The sequence below is a fragment of the Sturnira hondurensis genome, unplaced genomic scaffold, assembly GCF_014824575.4.
Source record: "Sturnira hondurensis isolate 20B ecotype Veracruz unplaced genomic scaffold, ASM1482457v3 Scaffold0018097, whole genome shotgun sequence".
Taxonomy (NCBI): Eukaryota; Metazoa; Chordata; class Mammalia; order Chiroptera; family Phyllostomidae; genus Sturnira; species Sturnira hondurensis.
Window position 1 is genome coordinate 2,206,959 of NW_028090728.1, and position 21,291 is coordinate 2,228,249.

The 21,291-nt window shown below is 48.6% G+C and overlaps 1 protein-coding gene across 3 annotated transcripts in view; it reads right to left on the reverse strand.

Annotated features, from left to right (window-relative positions):
- The window catches only part of DRC3 (dynein regulatory complex subunit 3), a 52,858-nt gene that overhangs the window by 9,834 nt on the left and 21,733 nt on the right, over positions 1-21,291 (reverse strand). For 2 of the 3 annotated variants that reach the window (XM_037068830.1, XM_037068829.1), the window contains exons 6-9: positions 14,821-14,967; positions 7,113-7,232; positions 6,354-6,466; positions 4,869-5,043 (exon numbers count right to left, since the gene is read on the reverse strand). In XM_037068830.1, the coding sequence (XP_036924725.1) occupies positions 4,869-5,043; positions 6,354-6,466; positions 7,113-7,232; positions 14,821-14,967 (555 nt within the window). The remainder of the gene's footprint in view (positions 1-4,868; positions 5,044-6,353; positions 6,467-7,112; positions 7,233-14,820; positions 14,968-21,291) is intronic. The other variant, XM_037068831.1, reaches the window with a different exon arrangement.

A 21,291-nucleotide genomic window follows, 5' to 3' on the forward strand; every position in this document is an offset into this window, starting at 1 on the left:
TTAAATATAAAAAGTAAAGCCATGAAAGTACTAGAAAAAAATGAGTTTTTAAAATAAATAATTCCAAAGTGGAGAAGTCCTTTTCCAAAGTGGAGAAGCATAACCAGGAGACTAATAAATTCTATCACATAAAAATTTTAATACTCTGAATGGTAAAAGCACCATAGACAAAATGATAAGATAAAAATCAAACTGGGAAAATGATCTGCAACTTATTTCACTGACTCAGGGCTAATTTCTCAATCTATAAAATGCTCTGACAAAGTCAATTTTTTAAAAAAGAGAAATAGATGGAGGCATAGGTGGAAACACTGTGCCTTCTCCCACAACCAAGTTTGAATACAACAAAAGTTTTGGAGAACTAGGACACACCCAAAGACCAGAAAACGGAATTATACGGAAGTCCGACAACTACGAACCGTTCAACGGGGACGGTAAGAGAGGCGGAGCCAGCAGCGGAGCTGGGTCAGGCGGGACAGATCTCCCGACCTAGGCGCTCAGGCAGCCGGAACCAGTCGGGGTGTGGGGCAGACTGACCAAGGTCGCACATTCGCGCACAGTGAGACAGACCACACAGGCCCCAGGGGGCGAACCCAGTGGTGGAGGGCTGACAGCGGTGGCACACTCGTGTGCAGTGGAACGAAATGCATGGGCCTGGTGATGGTGGTGGCTGCGGTGCCAGTGGGGGTCGAGGCAGCAGGCGGCAGAGGGAAGCTATTGTCCCTCTTTGACCCCGCCCCCACATACAATGTCACAACCCAGCGACTTAGTTACCCTGCTCTAGTGAACACTTTAGGGTTCCGATCCTGCTACGGAACAGGCACCAACAGCCCAAAAGATGGCGCAAGAAGAACTCAAAGTCCCAGAGCCAATAACTCTAAGCGACCAACAGATTGCCAGCCTCTCAGAAGCCCAATTTAAGACACTATTTATCAGGATGCTCACAGAATTGGTAGATTATAGTCACAAATTAGAGGAACATATGAAGGCTAAACTAATTGAAATGAAGGGAGATGTCCAGGAAACCAATAGCGATGGAAAGGAAACTGGGACTCAAATCAATGGAATGGACCAGAAGGAAGAATAAAACATCCAACCAGAATGGAATGAAGAAATCAGAATTCAAAACAATGAGGAGAGGCTTAGGAACCTCCAGGACATCTTTAAACATTCCAACATCCGGATTATAGGGGTACCAGAAGGGGAAAGAAACAGCCACGAGTGGAAAACTTATTTGAACAAATAATAAAGGAGAACTTCCCCAGTCTGGCAAAGGAAATAGACTTCCAGGAAATCCAGGAAGCTCAGAGAGTCCCAAAGAAGTTGGACCCAAGAAGGAACACACCAAGGCACATCATCATTACATTAGCCAAGATTAAAATGAAGGAGAGAATCCTAGAAGCAGCAAGGGATAAGGGGACAGTCACCTACAAAGGAGTACCCATCAGACTGTCAGCGGATTTCTCAGAAGAGACCTTCCAGGCAAGAAGGGGCTGGAAAGAAGTATTCCAAGCCATGAAATCCAAAGACCTACAGCCAAGACTACTTTATCCAGCAAAGCTTTCATTTAGAATGGAAGGACAGATAAAGTGCTTCTCAGATAAGGTCAAGTTCAAGGAGTTCATCATCACCAAGCCCTTATTATATGAAATGTTAGAGGGACTTATGTAAGAAGAAGAAGATAAAACATATGAACAGTGAAAGAAAAGCAAACTCACAGTTATTAACAACCAGACATAAAACAAAAGCAAACCAAGAGGACAGCTAGATCAGGAGTGGAACCATAGAAATGAAGAACACATGGAAGGTTAGAAACAGGGGGGTGGGAGGAGGAGAAGGGGAGAGAAGGTACAGAAAATAGCATAGATGGCAGGTAGAAAATAGGGGGGAGGGCGAGAATAGTGGGGGAAATATAGAATCTAAAGAATTTGAGACACGTGGTTATAAACTAAGGGGGGAGAATAGTGGGGGAGGGAGTGTGCTGGTGGAGGGGAATGAAGGGGGGAATAGAACAACTGTAATGGTATAATCAATAAAATATATTTAAAAAAATAAAATAAAATAAAATAAGAGAAATAGAGATAGAGAAGGAACAATACTAAACAGAAAAACAGGTAAAAGTATATTATGAGAACAGTTCACAAATAAAAATACAAATGTTTGTAAAAGATGTGGTGCTCACTCCCACTTACGAGAAAATAAACATATACTCCTATAAAGCCGGCAAAGATGAGAGCCTTCCACCACGGCCCGCTAAGAGAGCAGGCGGAGTGCAGAGGGCATGACTTCCGAACTAGTCACAGCGGTGATGCACAGAGCCTCCAGGACTTCATCCTGAGGGCCACACTTGTACCAATGGATCCTCTGCAACACTGTTTGAAAGAGCAAGAGAACAGAAAAACCTGACTGCCCATCAGCAGGGACTGGTTTACTAAATTCTGACTCGCCCATGCAATGAGGTATTTTATGACTATTAAAGACATCAAGCCACTTAAGTATTAGAAGGATCTTTAAGCTGCACAGATAAAATAGCAAAGTGTAGAACAGTGGACACTGTTCATCATGTACACATGTGTGCACACATGTACACACAGCCATGAGTGCACTCAGGCATGTGCACACATGCACACACACACAGACACATGGTGTTGGAGGCAGACTCACTGTGCACCCTGTGCACAGTTATGTCCCATGTCTGTGCCTATGCTGGTATCACCTCTCCACTGCCAGTCACCACCTAGTCGCTAGAGTGGCTTCTACCACACAGGGACCATTGGTCACATATGTATGCTGGCTCTGCCCCATCTTGTGGGCCCACCTCAGTCCCTTGGGGTGGTTACCTGTCTCACCAGTGAGGAAAGGGAGGCCAGCAAAGGGTTCCCAGTGAGGGCTCTGCCTAAGCAACCCCTGCTAGGCCCCAGGAGGGGCGTTCTGACAGTCCCTGTCTAGTGGAGGTGGTGAGAGGGGGGCAGAACCGGCTCTTGGAGAGGTCCCTCACAGGCAGTGAACTGAGGGCTTCCTTAGGCCTGTGGAGTCTGTGGGCTTCCAAGATAGTAGGCTCAACCCAGCTGAGCACTGAAGGCCCCAGGAACACTGAGAAACACCAGTGCCAGGCACATCCCTGGGCCAGCACCAGTGTGTTGCCAGGTCCCAGTGGACATTGCCTTGTTGGCTATGTAAGAACCCTGGCTCTTGGCCCTTGGAGAGGAGTGCTCAGGTCCATCTATCCAACCCAGGCAGCCTCTTAGGGTGCCACTATGCAGACCATGCCTAAAGCAGGCACAGCAGGCCGGGAAATGGGCCTGGTGCAGCAGGAGGGCAGCACTGGCAGTGCCCAGCCCACGCCTGCTTCCCAGCAGCATTTGTGGCTGAGGGGCCAGGCCCCCACGTAGGGCTTTGGGAGGAGCTGACTGGCTGACAGCCAGGTGTCCCAAGTCCGGACAAGAAATATCAGGGCAGCTGTGCCAGACAGGGCATGGACAACTGCAGACATGGCCCATACAGAGTGGCCAGCATCGCATGGGCCCCGAAGACAACTACCTCTGAGAAGTGAGCAACCACAATTTTTCTATGAGATCCTCTGTTTTTCAAAGTTATTAGGATATTCAAAATGTTGTAAAACCCTCTATAAGCCAAAGAAAACACACATGTGAGCCAAACGTGCTCCTTTGCTGACAGGTTTGGACTTCTGGTTGAAGGCACAACTCCTCTCCCTACCCCCTGGGTCTGGCTGGTGAGGTTCATGGCACAGGGGTGGGAGAACAGGGCCAGAGAGTGGGGCATGGGTGGTGAACCGCCAGCTATTGCCAACTCCCTTGTATCTGAGCTTTAAAGATATAGGACTCTGCTCTACTTTAAATTGGGACTTCTCAACCTGGAATGTCTCCAGGGGCTCCCCAAAGCCTCTGGTGCTGCAGGCAAGTGTTCACATGGCCTTCCTTAGAATCTCAGAAGGGTTATGGCCTAGAGCGGGGTAGGAATCAGTCTTCCAAAGGAATGCTAACTAAGGAAACGATCCCTGTGAGTACACACAGCCCCGCATAGGCACGGCTCAGCCTGGGTCCAGCTGGTCCTGCTGGTCCTGCATGCCCCAGGGTTCCTCCCTGGGTGAATCCCCTCCTCTTCTTCCTCCACCACCCCTGGATAACTCTTCTTTGTCCCATAAGTTCCAGCCTGAGTTCAAGTGCCCCTGGAAACCCCCAAGGGTCCTTGCTNCCTAGAGCGGGGTAGGAATCAGTCTTCCAAAGGAATGCTAACTAAGGAAACGATCCCTGTGAGTACACACAGCCCCGCATAGGCACGGCTCAGCCTGGGTCCGGCCCTGCTGGTCCTGCATGCCCCAGGGTTCCTCCCTGGGTGAATCCCCTCCTCTTCTTCCTCCACCACCCCTGGATAACTCTTCTTTGTCCCATAAGTTCCAGCCTGAGTTCAAGTGCCCCTGGAAACCCCCAAGGGTCCTTGCTTTCCACCAGGTTAGAGCTGACCTTTCCAGAAGGAAGGAGCCTGGGTGCTAGGCCCAGAGCAGGGTTCATAAAACATAGTCGTTATAGTAGTGGTAATAATAACACCATTACAATAGTGATGATGATGTTACCTTGAACCCTGGGGCCGTTTTAGGTGAAGGAGACCCACAGGCTCCAAGCCTGGCTCAGCCCTGGCCAGCAGAGGAGCTATGGCTGGTGGTGCCAGGGGAAGGCCATACCTGGGCTCAGCCACTGAGCTGTGTGAGCTCTGGCAAATGGGGACAAAGACCATGGGCCTCAGGAGTCATCAGAGGGACAGGGGCTGCAGCCCTCTGGTGGGGCCAGGCCTGCCACAGGGTGGGCAGCAGGGCAGGCAGCAGGGAGGGGTGGGAGGGCAGGCCTTACCAGCAGGTGCTTCTCCTCAAACTCTGCGATCCTGCGTTTGCCCTGCTCCTGGTTCTCCTGGATGGCCTCCTGCACACACTCATTAAAGGTGTCAAGCTCCACTTTCCGCTTTTCCTGCTGTTTCAGTCCATACTCGAAAATGTTCAGGCAGATGATGACAAATTTGTCCTTGTAGGTTAGCGGCTGTTAAGGAAGCTTGAAGCTGTTTCTGGTGCCACATGGTGGCAGCTCCCTCAAAGAGTGAAAAGCCCATGGTGGAGACTTGGAGAGTAAAGTGTCACTGGGGCACCTCCAGCCTTGGCCTGAGGGATTCAAGAACATGACCTTTGGCAGGGGAGGAGGGCGAAGGGGGCAAGGAGGTGGGGCAACAGCAGGAGGCTGCAGAGCAGAGGAGAAAGGAGACTAGGGGTTGGGGGGACCCGAGAAGGCTGGAGACCATGGGAAGCCAGCCCAAGACGTGTGTGTTTTTGCCTCTGTTGTGCTGTCTCGAGGGCACCTGTGCTGAGGGCCTGTCCTCAGGGGCCACAGGGGCCCTGAGGGAAACTGCGGAGGTGGTGGGGTGCAGGCTGGGGGTGCAGAGATCCAGCTGCTTCCCCTGTCTGGGCCTCGGACTCCCACCTGCATGCGAGGACATGGCAGAATCTACTGGATGGGGTCCTTGGGAGGACCTCGAGGCCAGGCAGGTGCTACAGTCTCAGTGCAAGCCCAGGTGGCCCGGCTGGAGCCCATGTGTCTGAGCCAGAGCCCTGCTCTTCATCTTTTGCTCAGCCCCACACCTTACTGTCCCCTCCCCCACTCTTCTCGGAATGCTAAATGTTTAAAAGTGAGTTTTTCTCCTCCCTTTTCTCAGAGATGGTGTTCCACGGGCACACTCTGTGACTTGTTGCTTCATATCCGCACTCTCAGACCAGGAACCCCTCAGTTATCCTGAGCCCCTCAGCTTATAGTTTACGCCAACTGACTGACCACCGCAATCATGGCCTTGATGGCAAATGCTGGCCACATCCTGTGGGCTCTGGTCAGCTGGGGAAAGAGTTCAAGCTCTTAGCCCCACAGACTAGGGTTAGACTCCCAGCTTTTAACTGTGTGACCTGGGACAAGTCAACCTCTCCAAGGTGAGCTTCCCCAACTATAAAATGTGATTACAGAGCAGCACCTGTCTAGTGTGCGAAGCAGCAGCAGGAACCGTAACCATGGCTAAGGAAGGTCAGTGCCACAGATATACGTTTCAGTCAAACTGCCGACCCAACTTGCCTAGCACCAGACCCAGGCCCTGTGGGCCAGCCCTCGGCAAGCCAGGTGCCACTTCCCCTGCAGCTCCGCGGGCCTGGCTCTGCGTGCACTGAAGTAGAGGTCTCACCTCCCAGGGGCTCAAAGACAGCTGGGGAAACCAAGGCCCACAGTGGAAAGGGACTGGCTGCAGGCAGGCAGGGCCCATGGGGCCCAGGCCTGGCCACAGAAGCCACCATGGCCCAGAAAGGATATGCTTCGAGGAGCTCTCCCGCACCATGCAGGCAGGCCAGCTTGTTACCCTCCACGTCCTCCGCGTACATGCTGTCAAACAGGAAGGGGCCATTCAGGTGCTCCACAAATGCAGCCTGTGTCAGAAGAGGCCAGAGACACAGCTGAGCTTAGGCCCTGCACTTGGGCCTATGGGGGGTGGACAATTGGCCCTCTGAGGAGGGCAAGGTGGGGAGGCACGTGCTGGGCTCGGGGCCTGGCACCTGGCGGGGAGGGCCAGAGGCATAAAATGGGCCAATTCACATGGCTTAGTCTGGCTTCAGGGGCAGGAGGGGTGGCAACTGTGGGGAGGAAGGCAGTTAGGGGCTCTGTTGTGAATCCAGGGCCATGCTGAGCCCGGGCTTGAACCTTCCTGGCCACCATGAGGACCTGTCTGAGGAGTTCAGGAAAAGGCTCATTGCTCTGACAAATTGTTCCAGCACAGCCTCCCCAGCCCCTCAGAGGAGATGAGTCAGGTGAGGTCTAGACTCAGGTGGAGCTGGTTCGGGGGAAGGCAGTGGGCAGGGCAAGGCAGGGACCAGGCACCAGCTCTGAGGACAGAGCACAATTTACATGCTTCCTTGGAGCTGGGTTGTGGCCACACAGCATCTGTTTTCAATCACCAAGCAGGTTTCGAGGGTTTGGGCCCTACTGACCTTTGGGGAGCCGACCGGTGCCCTGTGGGCAGCACTTGGAGACAGGGCCAGGAGAGGTGGGGAGTAGGGCTCCTCTGAGCAAGGATACCTTGTGCTCCTCCAGTTTCTCCCGCCAGGCCTGCTCATCCTCCAGCCGGGCCTGAATCAGGCTCTCCCGGTGCTTCAGCTCGTCAATGCTGAACTGGTGTTTAAGCTCCGCCAGCCCTTTCTGGGGGAATGGGAAGTGACATTGTTATCAGAAGATGTCTGGTCCCTTAAAGCCACGCTGATCTCTGCCATCCTGTGGTGTCTCAAGAGTGGGCAGAGGTGTGGATGAGAATGGCTCATGGCCCAGAGGCAGGTTAGTAAAAACCTAGGAAAATTCCCTGGCAAGTAGAAGGAGGAAACAGATAAATGACTGAACAAATGGATGGAAGAGCTGAGCAATTAACAGCCAGCTGACAAATCACAAGACTCTATCCTCACTAACCAAGGACACCTAAGAGCAGGTGGTTTAAACCACTTTAGTTAGGGAGATAGATAACAAAAAACCAGTTAGAGCCAGACTATCCAAGATACAGGTGGAAGTAACCATCATGCACTCATTTTAATATATTGATACACGAAATAACACCCCGGAGGCCTAGTGCATAGCCTGTTGAGATCCTCCCCTGGGACTGCCCCTAGGAGTCCCACCTATAGAAGATATTAATAGATAACCCTTAGGACAAAGGATGCCTGCACGTTCCCTTTGTTGAGCACACCTGCACCCCTCTTTCCTCAGGCGTGTACTTTGCTTCTTCTATCCCAAGATCGAAGGGTCCCAACAAGACCTGCACCCAGGAGAGCAACAGGCAACGGCAGCTCATTCCAGGCTTATCCCCTGATCCTGTCTCCAGGGGCCCTTCCTTTGCCGCAATGTTCCAGACTTTCATAAACTTACTTTCACTTTCACTCTGGCAAGGAAGCTGTCCAGTAACAGCCCTTTTCAAGTGTCTTGGGGAGATTAGGGAAGGACAAAGAGGGGTGCAGAGGCAGCACAGGTAGGTCGAGGACCTGTGAAACAACCCAAGGCTGGGGGCCACAGGGTAAGTGGAGGCCTCCAAGGCCAGTGTTCTAGCTCTCTTTTATGGATGCACCGCAGGAGAGGGGTAAAGTGAGTCACTTGAGTCACAGTCTTGGTCACAAGCGTCTCAGCACTGGCCTCTGTGCCCTGCTACCTGCTAGCCTTCCTCACACACCCAGCTCATCCCCTGTGCCTGCAGGGGGTGCTGGTGTCCCTAGGGCTTGGTCCTCACCCTTCTGGGCTCACTCTATGCACCCCAGGTGTGTAGTCTTCAAGCACAAGGTCCTTTGTCCTCTGACAACACTCGGGTCTTTATGTCCAGCCCAGACCCCAACTGTGAGTGCCAGACATAAGCTCCGGATGGTCTCATGCCCCCTGGCTCCCTCAAGAGCCAACTCACCCTGTCCAACATGCATCTCTGTCCTCCCCGAGTTCCACTGAGGCGGGTGCTCCCCAGACGGCCCATACCCAAGCCAGGGACCTAGGAGCATCGTGGGCCCTCCCCTGCCTCAGACCCAGGCAGTGCCCAGGCCTGTCTGTGCTACCTCCTGGTTGTCACATCATCTCTTGCCAGTGATGCAGGATGGTAAGATGCCAGGAATATTCCTTGGCCAGTGGACTAGGGAAACTGAGACAGATGGCTGAACACAATGGCTGAGCAATTCACAGCTGATACAGATGGTCACCCCCCTGGAGACATCTAGGCCTCAGCTGTGTTTCAGCTTCAGGCTCAGAAAAGCAGTAAAACCAGGTGAGTGAGGCCAGGACCAGCTGCGATGACTAATGGCCCCCTGAAAGTACATACCTGGAAAAGCTGGTGACTCTTCTATGGAGATCCTCCCCTGAGACCTCCCCTAAACTCCCAGCCTTTAAAAACCCTCCAGACCAAGAACCCAGAGTTCGCTCTCCCTCCTGGGAGCAGGCCCACAACTCTTCTTTCCACCCTCTTCTTCCCCTACAGGCATGCATCTCCTAAAGAGACTTGCAGCCAGGGGAGCAGTACACAGTGGCAGCTCCTCCCAGGCCGATCCTCTGAACCTGTCCCCAGGGTTCCTTGTCTCTGGCTTCCCAGTAAGCTAATGCAGCCCAGCCTGGGCTCTCTTGTTGCTTCTTCTAAGCCTTTTCTTGTTTCACTGTCTGCTTTACTGTTTATGCTTTAACACATGTCTCAAAATCACCTGGGCTCATGTTGTGAACTGTTTTCTGCATGAAGTCAAGAGCCCACACACTACCAGTTAGCCTTAGGCAGAAGCATCCTAGGTCTGGTCCCCTTTCTGGTAATACCAGGACCCCTGTCTCAACCTCCTAGCTGGCCTCCCCTATGCACCCTGTCACCGTCCAGTGTGTCCACTCCTCCCCCAAGCAACTAGAGCAGTCTGGTAAATGCAAATCTGAACTGTGTACAAGTATATTGCATGAGGTGAAATTCTTCTAAAGATCTCTTGCTATTCATTGAGCTGTACACTTACATTCTGTTTCCTTATATAGTCATATTTCAATAAATAAGTTTAAGTTTTGAAAAATTTCTAGTATCCAGTCCCTCCTGCTATCTCCATTCCTATAGCACTGAGTGAGGCTACCTCTCTCTCTCTCTCTCTCACACACACACACACATACACACTGTCTGGACCATGGGTCCTACCAACCCTCCCCATCTCTCTCTCTTTTCCTCTAATCCCCAGAACAGTCACCAGATCAGGAATTCTGCTGAGAACTGCTCATGATTCTCCCTGGGCCTCCATCTTCAATCAGATGAGCTCTAAACACCTCCGTGGCCCTGCTGACAGCAACTGCCCATCCTGCCTGTCTCTCCCCTCCCTGCATGGAGCCCCTGAGCTCACAGCCCCTGCCCATCCTGTGTGGTAGACTGAAGGGAGGGCCAGCCTACAGGTGCAGCCCAGGGCCTTCAAAGTGCCTCATAAAAACAGGAGTGGGGGGTGGCTCCTTGGGGCTGGGAGGCACCCAAGAACCTGCCCTAGCTCCATGGTTGGCCCGTGGTGGGGCCCTGCTGACTTGCTGCCTGACCCCTAACAGCACCAAGAGGCTGGGGTCTGGGGCAGCCTGGGGCTGGCCTCAGGATGGACAGTAATCCAGACAGGTTCTCCTGCTTTGCAGAACTTGGCTTTTTTGTTTTTTACTCTCACCTGAGGATTCTTTTTCCCATTGCATTAGAGAGAGAAACATCAATTTGAGAAAGAAGCATCGGTGGGTTGCCTCCCATATGTGCCAGGACGAGGAATCATACACACCAGGACTGGGGATGGAACCTGCAACCCAGGCATGTGCCCTGACTGGAAATCGAACACACATCCTTTCAGTTACAGGATAATCCTCCCATCAGCAAAGCCATGCCAGACAGGGCAGAACTTATTATTTATCTCGATGCTTCTAAGCAGGTCTCTGAACCCTGAAAGCAGCCTTCATTTCCTCAAAGCACAGTGGGGATGCCCAGGCCGTGCTACCTTCACTTTTTGGAAACTTCTGGGGACTGAGGAGAGAATGCATAGGAGGGGCTCTGGAATTGGACAGCCCCATGGTTTCATCAGAGCGAAACGCTAGTGGAGAGCTCCAGACTCAGAGAGCAGCGCAGTCTGCCTGGGGGCAGGACTCTGCTCCTCAGTCCAGGCCCAGGAGGATCAGTGCTCTCCGGGGCTCCGCACACCAATCAGCCTGCCCCAAGCACAGGGTCCTCCCTCCCAGGAAGGCACCAGCTTCCTGTGAGAAGCAGGGGCAGGACAAACAGTCCTCAGTCTCCCTGGCTCCCAACACACAGGGGCATCCCAGTCCTGCTGCCTAAGCCTCACACACTGGGACATTCTCTTGTCTGGTGGTGACAATTCCCACAAACAGATCACACTGCAAAGAAGGAGAAGCAAGTGAAAGGGAACCAGCTTATAACAGGGGAAGTAGGAGAGAAGGGGGCAGTGGACAGAGGCGGCGATGGGCACAGAAAGTGGTGGACAGAGTCAGCAGTGGACAGACCAGGCAGTGGACAGGGTAGGCGGTGGACAGACTAGGTGGTGGACAGGGTAATGCCCCCCTGGCTGGGGGGAGCCTTGCACAACTCTGCTGCTAGACTGCCTGGGTCAGTGCCCAACTTGACTGGCAGTGGCCATGTGACCCTGCGTGAATTGTCTCACTTGTGATCACTTTCCCATTGGCCAGCCGGGGATAAGAGCAGGGCCTGCCTGACAGGTTGTGGTGAAATACTGCAATTTGCTTGACACATAAGTGCACAACAAGTTAGCTGTTAATGTTGTTTCTGGGGTACACTGAGTAGGAATGAATCCTGGCTCCGCCATGGCTGCTGACCCTCACGTTTTTGTCTCCTCAACTTCATCAGAAAATCACATAGTATAGAAGAGCTCTGAAGGTTTGGGCTGGTGGTGTGGACTTTCTTGAAGGGCTCTTGAGGGCAAACTCTGTGGGTATCACAGACTGAGTTGTGTAGCTCTGGGGTGGGGGCCACTCCCCTTCCCCACCTCTGGCACTGCCCATCCCCGACACAGGAGATCCATTAGCCCCACCCTCCCATCTCCCAGTGGCCTCACCTTGCCATGCACTACACAGAAGTGAGCTGGCTGTGGCCAGCATGGGGGCCAGTGTGGCCCTTGTTGTGGCCTCTCCTGGGAGGCTCTCCAGGAGGGAGAGAGCTGTGCGGCTCCAGGGCAGGAGCCACTCTTCCCTCACATGCCTGACCAGCCCGGCAATGCCCGTCCTGTGCAAAGAGAGCTCTCCCTTCACATGCCCCAATCTTGGTCTGTTCAGGCCTGATGAACCCTGCTGCCCTCACCCTGACCACTCCCGGAGACTCCGCCCACCACAAAGGTCCACAGGCACCTGCGGTGCAGGCTGACCTCGCTGTGTCCTGAGAGTTTTGTGGAGTGACCCCATTGCCAGCACTGGCGCTGATGGTGAATCTGTTTCAGTCTGGTGAACAACACTCGTCCCTGCCTGGTGACTCACTGAGAACCTACCTCATGCAACCCACATACCACCAGAGGCCCTTTCAGTGATGAGCCTAAAAGGCAGCCAGCAGGCAGAAGCAGATGTTGGGGAGTCTGGGACCTTTTGCTGACCTGCTCCTGGGGATTGGTGCTAGTAAAAGCCAACCTTGGTGTAAATATCCCCTCCCACACAGACCTAGGCCCAGCAGAGGCAGCCACAAACTATGGATTGCTTTGTGGCTCCAAACAGGTAGGCCAGGACCGGTCACAGGCAGTGCCTAACATGACCTGCACTGGATCCCTCCTAAGAGGCCCCAGAGTCAACACACCTGCTGGCAGGATTCGGACCACATCAAAACAGGACCCAATTTGTTCCACAAGGGGCACACCCAAAGATGGATCTCATCAGGCACAGACCCTGCTGGGGTAACTTCTACTTCACAGGGTCAGCCCTCACAGTTGGCCAGCCCAGGGTCAACCCCACCCACAGATGAGCCAACAGCAATCAAGACTCAACTACCACCCATTCGATATAGCAAAAACAAAATAAAATATCTGGGAATAAACCTAACCAAGGAGGTAAAAGACCTGTATGCAGAAAACTACACAACACTGAGGAAAGAAATCAAGGAAGACACAAACAAATGGAAATATATACTGTGTTCACGGATTGGAAGAATTAACATCATCAAAATGTCCATACTACCCAAAGCAATTTATAGATTCAATGCAATACCTGTTAAAGTACTAATGGCATATTTCACAGACATAGAACAAACACTTCAAAAATTTATATGGAACCATCAAAGATCCCGAATAGCAGCCACAATTTTGAGAAAGAAGAATAAAGTAGGAGGGATCACAATGCCTTATGCCAAACTGTATTACCAGGCCACTGTAGTCAAAACAGCATGGTACTGGCATAAAAACAGGCACATAGACAAATGGAACATAACAGAGAACCCAGAAATAAACCCAATTCTCTACAGTCAATTAATATTCGACAAAGGGGGCAGTAACATAAAATGGAGCAAAAATAGCCTCTTCAACAAATGGTGTTGGGAGAACTGGACAGCTACATGTAAAAAAATGAAACTCGAGCACCAGCTTACACCATACACCAAAATAAATTCAAGGTGGATAAAAGACTTAAATATAAGCCGTGAAACCATTGAAGTCCTAGAGGAGAACATTGGTAGGAAAATCTCAGATATTCCACGCAGCAATATTTTTACTGATACATCTCCTAGAGCAAGGAATATAAAGGAAAGAATAAACAAATGGGATCTCATCAAAATTAAAAGCTTCTGCATGGCTAAGGAAAACAGTATCAAGATAAAAAGAGAAGCAACAGCTTGGGAAAACATATTTGCCAATGATACCTCAGACAAAGGTTTAATCTCCAAAATATACAAAGAACTCACTCGACTCCACTCAAAGAAGATGAGCAACCCAATTAAAAAATGGGCAAAGAACTTTAAGAGACACTTCTCCAAGGAGGAGATACAGAGGATCCAGAGACACATGAAAAGATGCTCAATATCGCTACCTATCAGAGAGATGCAAATTAAAACCACAATGAGATACCACTTTACACCAGTCAGAATGGCTTTCATAAACAAAGAAACAAACAAGGGCTGGAGAGGTTGTGGGGAGAAGGGGACCTTAGTTCACTGTTGGTGGGATTGCAGACTGCTACAACGACTATGGAAAACAGTATGGAATTTTCTAAGAAAACTAAAAATAGACGTGCCTTTTGACCCAGCAATTCCACTGTTAGGAGTATATCCTAAGAACCCTGAAACACCAATCCAAAAGAACCTATGCACCCCGATGTTCATAGCAGCACAATTTACAATAGCCAAGAGTTGGAAGCAACCTAGATGCCCATGGGTAAATGAGTGGATCAAAAAGCTATGGTACATTTACACAATGGAATTCTATGCAGCAGCAAGAAAGAAGGAGCTTCTACCCTTTGCAACATCATGGATGGAACTGGAAAGCATTATGCTGAGCGAAATGAGCCAGGTGGCAAAAGACAAATACCATATGATCTCACCTTTAACAGGGACCTAAACAACAAAACAAACAACCAAGCAAAATATGACCAAAGACACTGAAATACAGAACAGGCTGACAGGGATCAGAGGGGAGAGTGGAGAGAATCACAGGGGAAAAGGGGAAGGACTCACATGAACAAGCATAAAGGACACGTGGACAATAACTAAGGTGGGGGGTGGAAGTGGGTGGGAGATAGGGAGCACGGGGGGGACAGGGCTGGAAATATAAGACAGAAAACTGTACTTGAACAAGAGGTAAATAAAAAAAATTTTTTAAGGGAAAAAAAAAGACTCAACTACCATAGCAGCGTTCACAGAACCCACACAAGGGACATTCCTGGAGCACCTAGCTTAGGTGATCAGGTGCCACTGAGCCCCACAGGACACATACTACATAAGACCTCATGCCAAGACCAGGAGGCATAGAAGCTCTACCTAGCACAGAAACAATTAGAGAGAGCCAGCCAGAATGAGGAGACAAAGAAACAGGCCCCAAATGAAAGAACCAGAGGACTCCCCACCATGGTTGTGAGGGGCCTAGGGGTGGCACACAGACAGAGCCTGAGCACTGTGAACAAGCCCTCTACAGTGACCTCAAGGGGCCTGCTGGAATCGCTCTGACAGAGGCAGGTAAGAGCAAGGAAGAAGGAGCTGCCCTTTCTCTCTGCCTCAGTCCCTTTCTGTGAAACAAGGGGACCTGAAGACTGTCTCACAGAACTGGGAGACCCAGAGAGAGACGCTTGCCATGTGATCGTCGATGCGCCGGGAGTCCAGGTACACGAGGTCAGGAAGGTAGGCCAAGATGAACATGCTATAATCCTCTGACTCGGAGACGGGGTTCCCAGCGAGGCTGAGCGCTCGCAAGTCCTTGAACTGCCGCAGGTAGATGATCTGGGGAGGAGAGGGGAGATGGTCCCTTTTCTTGGCTGCCACAGAACTGAAAACATCCCTGGCAGTCTCTTTCTGGCACCATGGCAGAGTTTGCAGCCAGGCTATAACCGCTTCCGCACTGGAGTGACAGGGGAGGAGGGTGCTTGTGGGGGTCCAGGCTAGATGGCTACACAAAAACCTTTGGTCAGGCCTGGGCTTTCCAAAGAATCAGAAAAACTGAGTTCAAATGCTAGCTGTGAGACAGACAAGTTACTAAATATCTGTGAGCCTCAACTTTCTCATCTACAAAATGGGTATGAGGATGTTATGTAATACATGTGGTGTAAGAATCAAATGAAATAACCTATGAAATGCATGTGGGATAGTGCCTGACACCTACTCAGGAAATGGTAGTTAGTGTTGTTATCATTATTATTGGTCACACAGAATAGGCATGTCTTTTTAGATCATAAAGCCCTGTGGGAAAAGTCCAAATCTCTTAAATTAAATGGAACCCAATTTATAGTTAATCTTGAATCAACTGGCTAATGGCTAGTGGAACATTCCACTAACTGTTTTGTTTTCCTATACTCAATTTTTATTAAAACAGGGGAAAGTCAACCACACAGCTAAAGCAGGCATGCCTCCTTTTCACTGCCTGTGCTTTATTGTGCTTTGCAGCTGTGTTTTCTGCAAATTGAAGGTCTGCAGCAATCCTGTGTTGACCAAGTCTATCGGCACCATTTTTCCAACAGCATTTGCTCACTTTGTGTCTCTGTGTCACATCTTGGTAAGTCTCACAATATTTCAAATTGTATTATTATTACTATTATATTTGTTATGATGATCTGCAATCAATGATCTTTAATGTTGCCATTGTAATTGCTTTGGGGCACCACAAACCACACCCATAAAAGACAGTGAACTTAAATGAAGTGAGTGTTCTGACTGCTCCGCCAATTGCCTGTTCCCATCTCTCCTCCTCTCCTTGGGGCTCCCTATTCCCTGAGACCCAGCAATATTGAAATTAGGCCAATTAATACCTGTAAGTGAAGTGCAGAGTCACATGTCTCTCACTTTAAATCAAAAGCTAGAAATGATTAAGCTTAGTGAGCAAGGTATGTTGAAAGCCAAGACAGGCCGAAAGCTAGGCCTCTTGTGCCAAACACTAGCCAAGTTGTGAATGCAAAGGAAAAGCTACTCCAGGGAATACATGAATGATAAGAAATTGAAACAGCTTTATTTAAGCTGATAGGAAGAAAGTTTTGGTAGTCTGGATGGAAAAGTAAACCACCCCAACATTCCCTTAAGTCACAGGTGGCAACCACAAGGCCCGTGGGCCGAATCCAGCCCTCTACCATGTTTTATCAGGCCCAGAACCTTGTTTCTACCCAGTGGCAGTGCTGAGCTCCTTGCCCCTAGTTAAGGAGTAGTTACATTTGTACAGTCCTAAAATTACACTTGGCCCTTTGAAGGCAACCGAGAGGCTGATGTGGCCCCCAGTGAAAATAAGTTTGACAGCCCTGCCTTAAGTCAAAGCCTAATCCAGAGTGAGATTCTAACTCTCTTCAATTCTGTGAAGACTAAGAGAAGTGAGGAAACTGCACAAGGAAATTTGGAAGCTAGCAGAAGCTGGTTTGTGAGGTTTAATGAAAGAAGCCATTTCCATAACATACAAGTGCAAGGTGAAGCAGCAAGTGCTGATGTGGGAGCTGCAGCAAGGTAACCAAAAGATCTAGCTAAGATAGTAAATGAACTACACTAAACAACCTATTTTCATTGTAGACAAGCCTTATATTAGAAGAGGACACCATCTAGGACTTTCATAGTCAGAGAGGAGAAGTCAGTGCCTGGCTTCAAACCTTCAGAGGACAGACTGACTCTCTTGTTAGCTGCTAATTCAGCTGGTGACTTTAGGTTGAAGTCAGTGCTCATTTTCCATTCCAAACATTCTAGGGCCCTTAACAATTATGCTAAATCTACTCTGTGCTCTATAAATGGAACAACAAAACCTAGATGACAGCACTGGTGTTTACAACATAGTTCACTGAATAATTTAAGCCCACTATTGTGATCTACTGCTCAAAAGAAGAGATTCCTTTCAAGGTATTACTGCTCACTGAGAATGCACCTGGTCACCCAAGTGCTCTGATGGAGGTAGGTATACAATGAGGTTGGTGTAATTTTCCTGCCTGCTAACACAGCATCCATGCCACAGCTCAGGTGTCACAGAGTAAATTTGACTTTCAAGTCTTTTTTAAAAAATATTTTTTATTGATTATTCCATTACAGTTGTCCCATTTCCACCCCCTTCATTCCCCTCCACCCTACACACCCCCTTCCCCACCATTCCCCCCTTTAGTTTATATCCATGTGTCACAAGTTCTTTAGATTCTATATTTCCCATACTATTCTTGTCCTCCCCCCTGTCTATTTTCTACCTACCATCTATGCTACTCATTCTCTGTACCTTCTGCCCCATTCTCCTCCTCCCACTCCCCTGTTGCTAACCCTCCATGTGATCTCCATTTCTATGGTTCTGCTCCTGATTTAGCTGTCCTCTTAGTTTGCTTTTGTTTTAGGTGTGGTTGTTAATAACTGTGAGTTTGCTGTCCTTTCACTGTTCATATTTTTTATCTTCTTTTTCTTAGATAAGTCCCTCTAACACTTCATATAATAAGGGCTTGGTGATGATGAACTCCTTGAATTTCACCTTATCTGAGAAGCACTTTATCTGCCCTTCCATCCTAAATGAAAACTTTGCTGGATAGACTAATCTTGGATGTAGGTCCTTGCCTTTCATAACTTGGAATACTTCTTTCCAGCCCCTTCTTGCCTGTAAGGTCTCTTTTGAGAAATCAGCTGACAGTCTGATGGGAACTCTTTGTAGGTGACGTGTTCCCTTATCTCTTGCTGCTTCTAGGATTCTCTCCTTCATTTTAATCTTGGTTAATGTAATTATGATGTGCCTTGGTGTGTTCCTTCTTGGGTCCAACTTCTTTGGCACTCTCTGAGCTTCCTGGATTTCCTGGAAGTCTATTTCCTTTGCCAGACTGGGGAAGTTCTCCTTTATTATTTGTTCAAACAAGTTTTCCACTTGTGGCTGTTTCTTTCCCCTTCTGGTACCCCTATAATCCGGATGTTGGAACGTCCTGGAGGTTCCTAAGCCTCTCCTCCTTTTTTTGAATTCTTGTTTCTTCACTCTTTTCTATTTGGTCACTTTTTTCTTCCTTTTGGTCCACTCCCTTGATTTGAGTCCCAGTTTCCTTTCCATCAATATTGGTTTCCTGTGCATTTCCCTTCATTTCAATCAGTTTAGCCTTCATATGTTCCTCTAACTTGTGACTAAAATCAACCAGTTCTGTGAGCATCCTGATCACTAGTGTTTTGAACTGTACATGTGATAGGTTGGCTATCTCTTGGTCACTTAGAAGTGTTGGCTCTGGGGCTTTGAACTGTTCTTCTTGAGCCATAATATTTTGGTCTGTTCATGACTGTTAGTATGAGGGACAGAGTCTTAGGTGTTCACCAGAGTGGGGCAACCCAGTTGCTGGGTTGTGACATTGTATGTGGGGGTGGGGTCAGAGAGGGGCAATGGCATCTGTTCTGTTCTCTTGGATTTTGGTCCCTTCTGCTTCCTCCCGAAAGCAAACCCGGCCCCCCGGTGCTGGCTCCCGGGTGTGTGGGCCTGTGCACCCTTCAGGACCCTGTGGGTCTCTCCAACAAACTCTCTGTGAGCCTGGGAGCTTCTCCCGGCATCTCGACCCTGAAAGTCTTTCCAATTTGTGCTTTCAGGCTCTAATTCCCGTTGCTGCGGCCCTAGCCTGCGGGGTCAGTCTCACTGCTCGCTCCTTCATCTGGTTTATCTGTGCGCGATTGTGTGACTGAGGTCAGCCAGCCGCCTTACGCCCTCACTGGGTCCGCCTGTTGCCACCCCACACCTGGGATCTTCCAACCCCTGCCTGTGCTCCTGGGTCGGTCCAGCCGCTGACTCCGCCCCTCTTACCAGTCTGGATGAATGGTTCGTTGTTGTCAGACTTCCGTATAGTTCAATTTTCTGTGTTTTGGTTGCATTTTTGTCACTAAAACTTTGTTGTCTTTAAAGTTGGTTGTGCGAGAAGGCACAGTGTTTCCACCTACGCCTCCATCTTGGCCGAAGTCTGACTTTCAAGTCTTATTACTCAAGAAATATGTTTTTTAAGGCTGCAGCTGCCAAAGAGACTGATTCCTCAGATGGATCTGAGCAAAGTAATCAAAAATCTCTGGACAGGATTCACCATTCCAGATGCCATTAAGAAATTTTGTGATTCATGGGAGGAGGTCAGAATATCAACATTAATAGGAGTTTGGAAGAAGCTGATGCCACTCTCGTGGTTAACTTCGAGAGGTTCAAGGCTTTAGTGGTAGAAGTAATGGAAATAGTAAGAGAACAAGGTGGGGTCTGAAGATGGGACTAAACTGCTGCAATCTCCCTAGGAACTTTAATGGGTGAGCAGTTGCTTCCTGTGGATGACCAAAGAGAATGGTTTACATTCTCTTTGGTTTACAATGTACAGATTGTTGAAATGACAACAAAGGATTTAGAATATTACATAATCCTAGCTGATAAAGTGGCAGCAGGTTTTGAGAGGACTGACTCCAATTCTGAAACAAGGTCTGCTGGGTATAAATGCCATCCGATAGCATCACATGCTGTAGAGAAATCATTCGTGAAAGGAAGAGTTGATCAATGCAGCTCACTTCATTGTTGTCTTAGTTTAAGAAACTGCTGCAGCCGCTCCAGCTTTCAGTCAGCAGCCATCAACACCAAGGCATGACCCTCCACCAGCAAAAAGATTACCACTCCTTGAAGGCTCAAGTGATGGCTAGCCTTTTTTAACAATAAAGTATTCTTTATAGTGAAAGTTTAAAAATTAAATTCATTGGGGTAATATTGATTAAGAATATTAGATAGCTCTGGCTGGTGTGGCTCAGTGGATTGAGTACCAGCCTATAAACCAAAGGGTTGCTAGTTTGATTCCCAGTCAGGGCACATGCCTGGGTTGCAGGCCAGGTCCCCGGTAGGGGGTGAGTGAGAGGTAACCACACCTTGATGTTTCTCTCCCTCCTTTTCTCCCTCCCTCCCCCTCTGTCTAAAAATAAAGAAATAAAATCATTTTTTAAAAAAGAACATTAGATAAATTTCCCATGTGCAACTTGATAATACAACTGTACACTTTATTTTATGTCTACACCAGAAGTCTGGTCTCCATATGTCACATTGCATTTGACTCACTATACCCTCTTCATCTCCCCAACTCCCCTTCCCCACTGGTAACTGCTATTCTGCTTATTGTCTATATTCATGAGTTTCTTCAATTATATATATGTGTGTATATATATATGTATGTATGTATATATAACTGACTATACTATTACTGATTATGCTTGCAATGATATATATATATATCAGTTATATAATGTATATGTAACTGATTATGCTATTACAGTTGTCCCATTTTTCCCCTCCCACCAGCATTCCCCCCACCCCTTAGTTCATATCCATGGGTTGTACATACCAGTTCTTTGGTTTTTACATTTCCTATACTATTCTTAACCTCCCCCTGTTTATTTGTACCTACTATTTATGCTACTTATTCTCTGTACCTTTTCCCCCATTCTCCCCACTCTCCCTCCCTGCTGATAACCCTCCATGTGATCTCCATTTCTGAGATTCTGTTCCTGTTCTAGTTGTTTGTTTATTTCTTTTTGTTTTTGTTTTTTAGGTTTCGTTGTCAGTTTGTTGTCATTTTACTGATCATATTTTCTATCTTCTTCTTTTTCTAAGTCCCTTTAACATTTCATGTAATAAGGGCTTGGTGATGATGAACTCCTTTAACTTCACCTTATCTGGGAAGCACTTTATCTGCCCTTCCATCCTAAAATAAAACTTTGCTGGATAGACTAATCTTGGATGTAGGTCTTTGGATTTCATGACTTGGAATACTCCTTTCCAGCCCCTTCTTGCCTGTAAGGTTTCTTTTGAGAAATCAGCTGATAGTCTTATAGGAACTCCTTTGTAGGTAACTGTCTCCTTTTCTCTTGCTGCTTTTAAGATTCTCCCCTTATCTTTGATCTTGCGTAATGTAATTATGATGTGCCTTGGTGTGTACTTCACTGNTTGTCAGTTTGTTGTCATTTTACTGATCATATTTTTTATCTTCTTCTTTTTCTAAGTCCCTTTAACATTTCATGTAATAAGGGCTTGGTGATGATGAACTCCTTTAACTTCACCTTATCTGGGAAGCACTTTATCTGCCCTTCCATCCTAAATGAAAACTTTGCTGGATAGACTAATCTTGGATG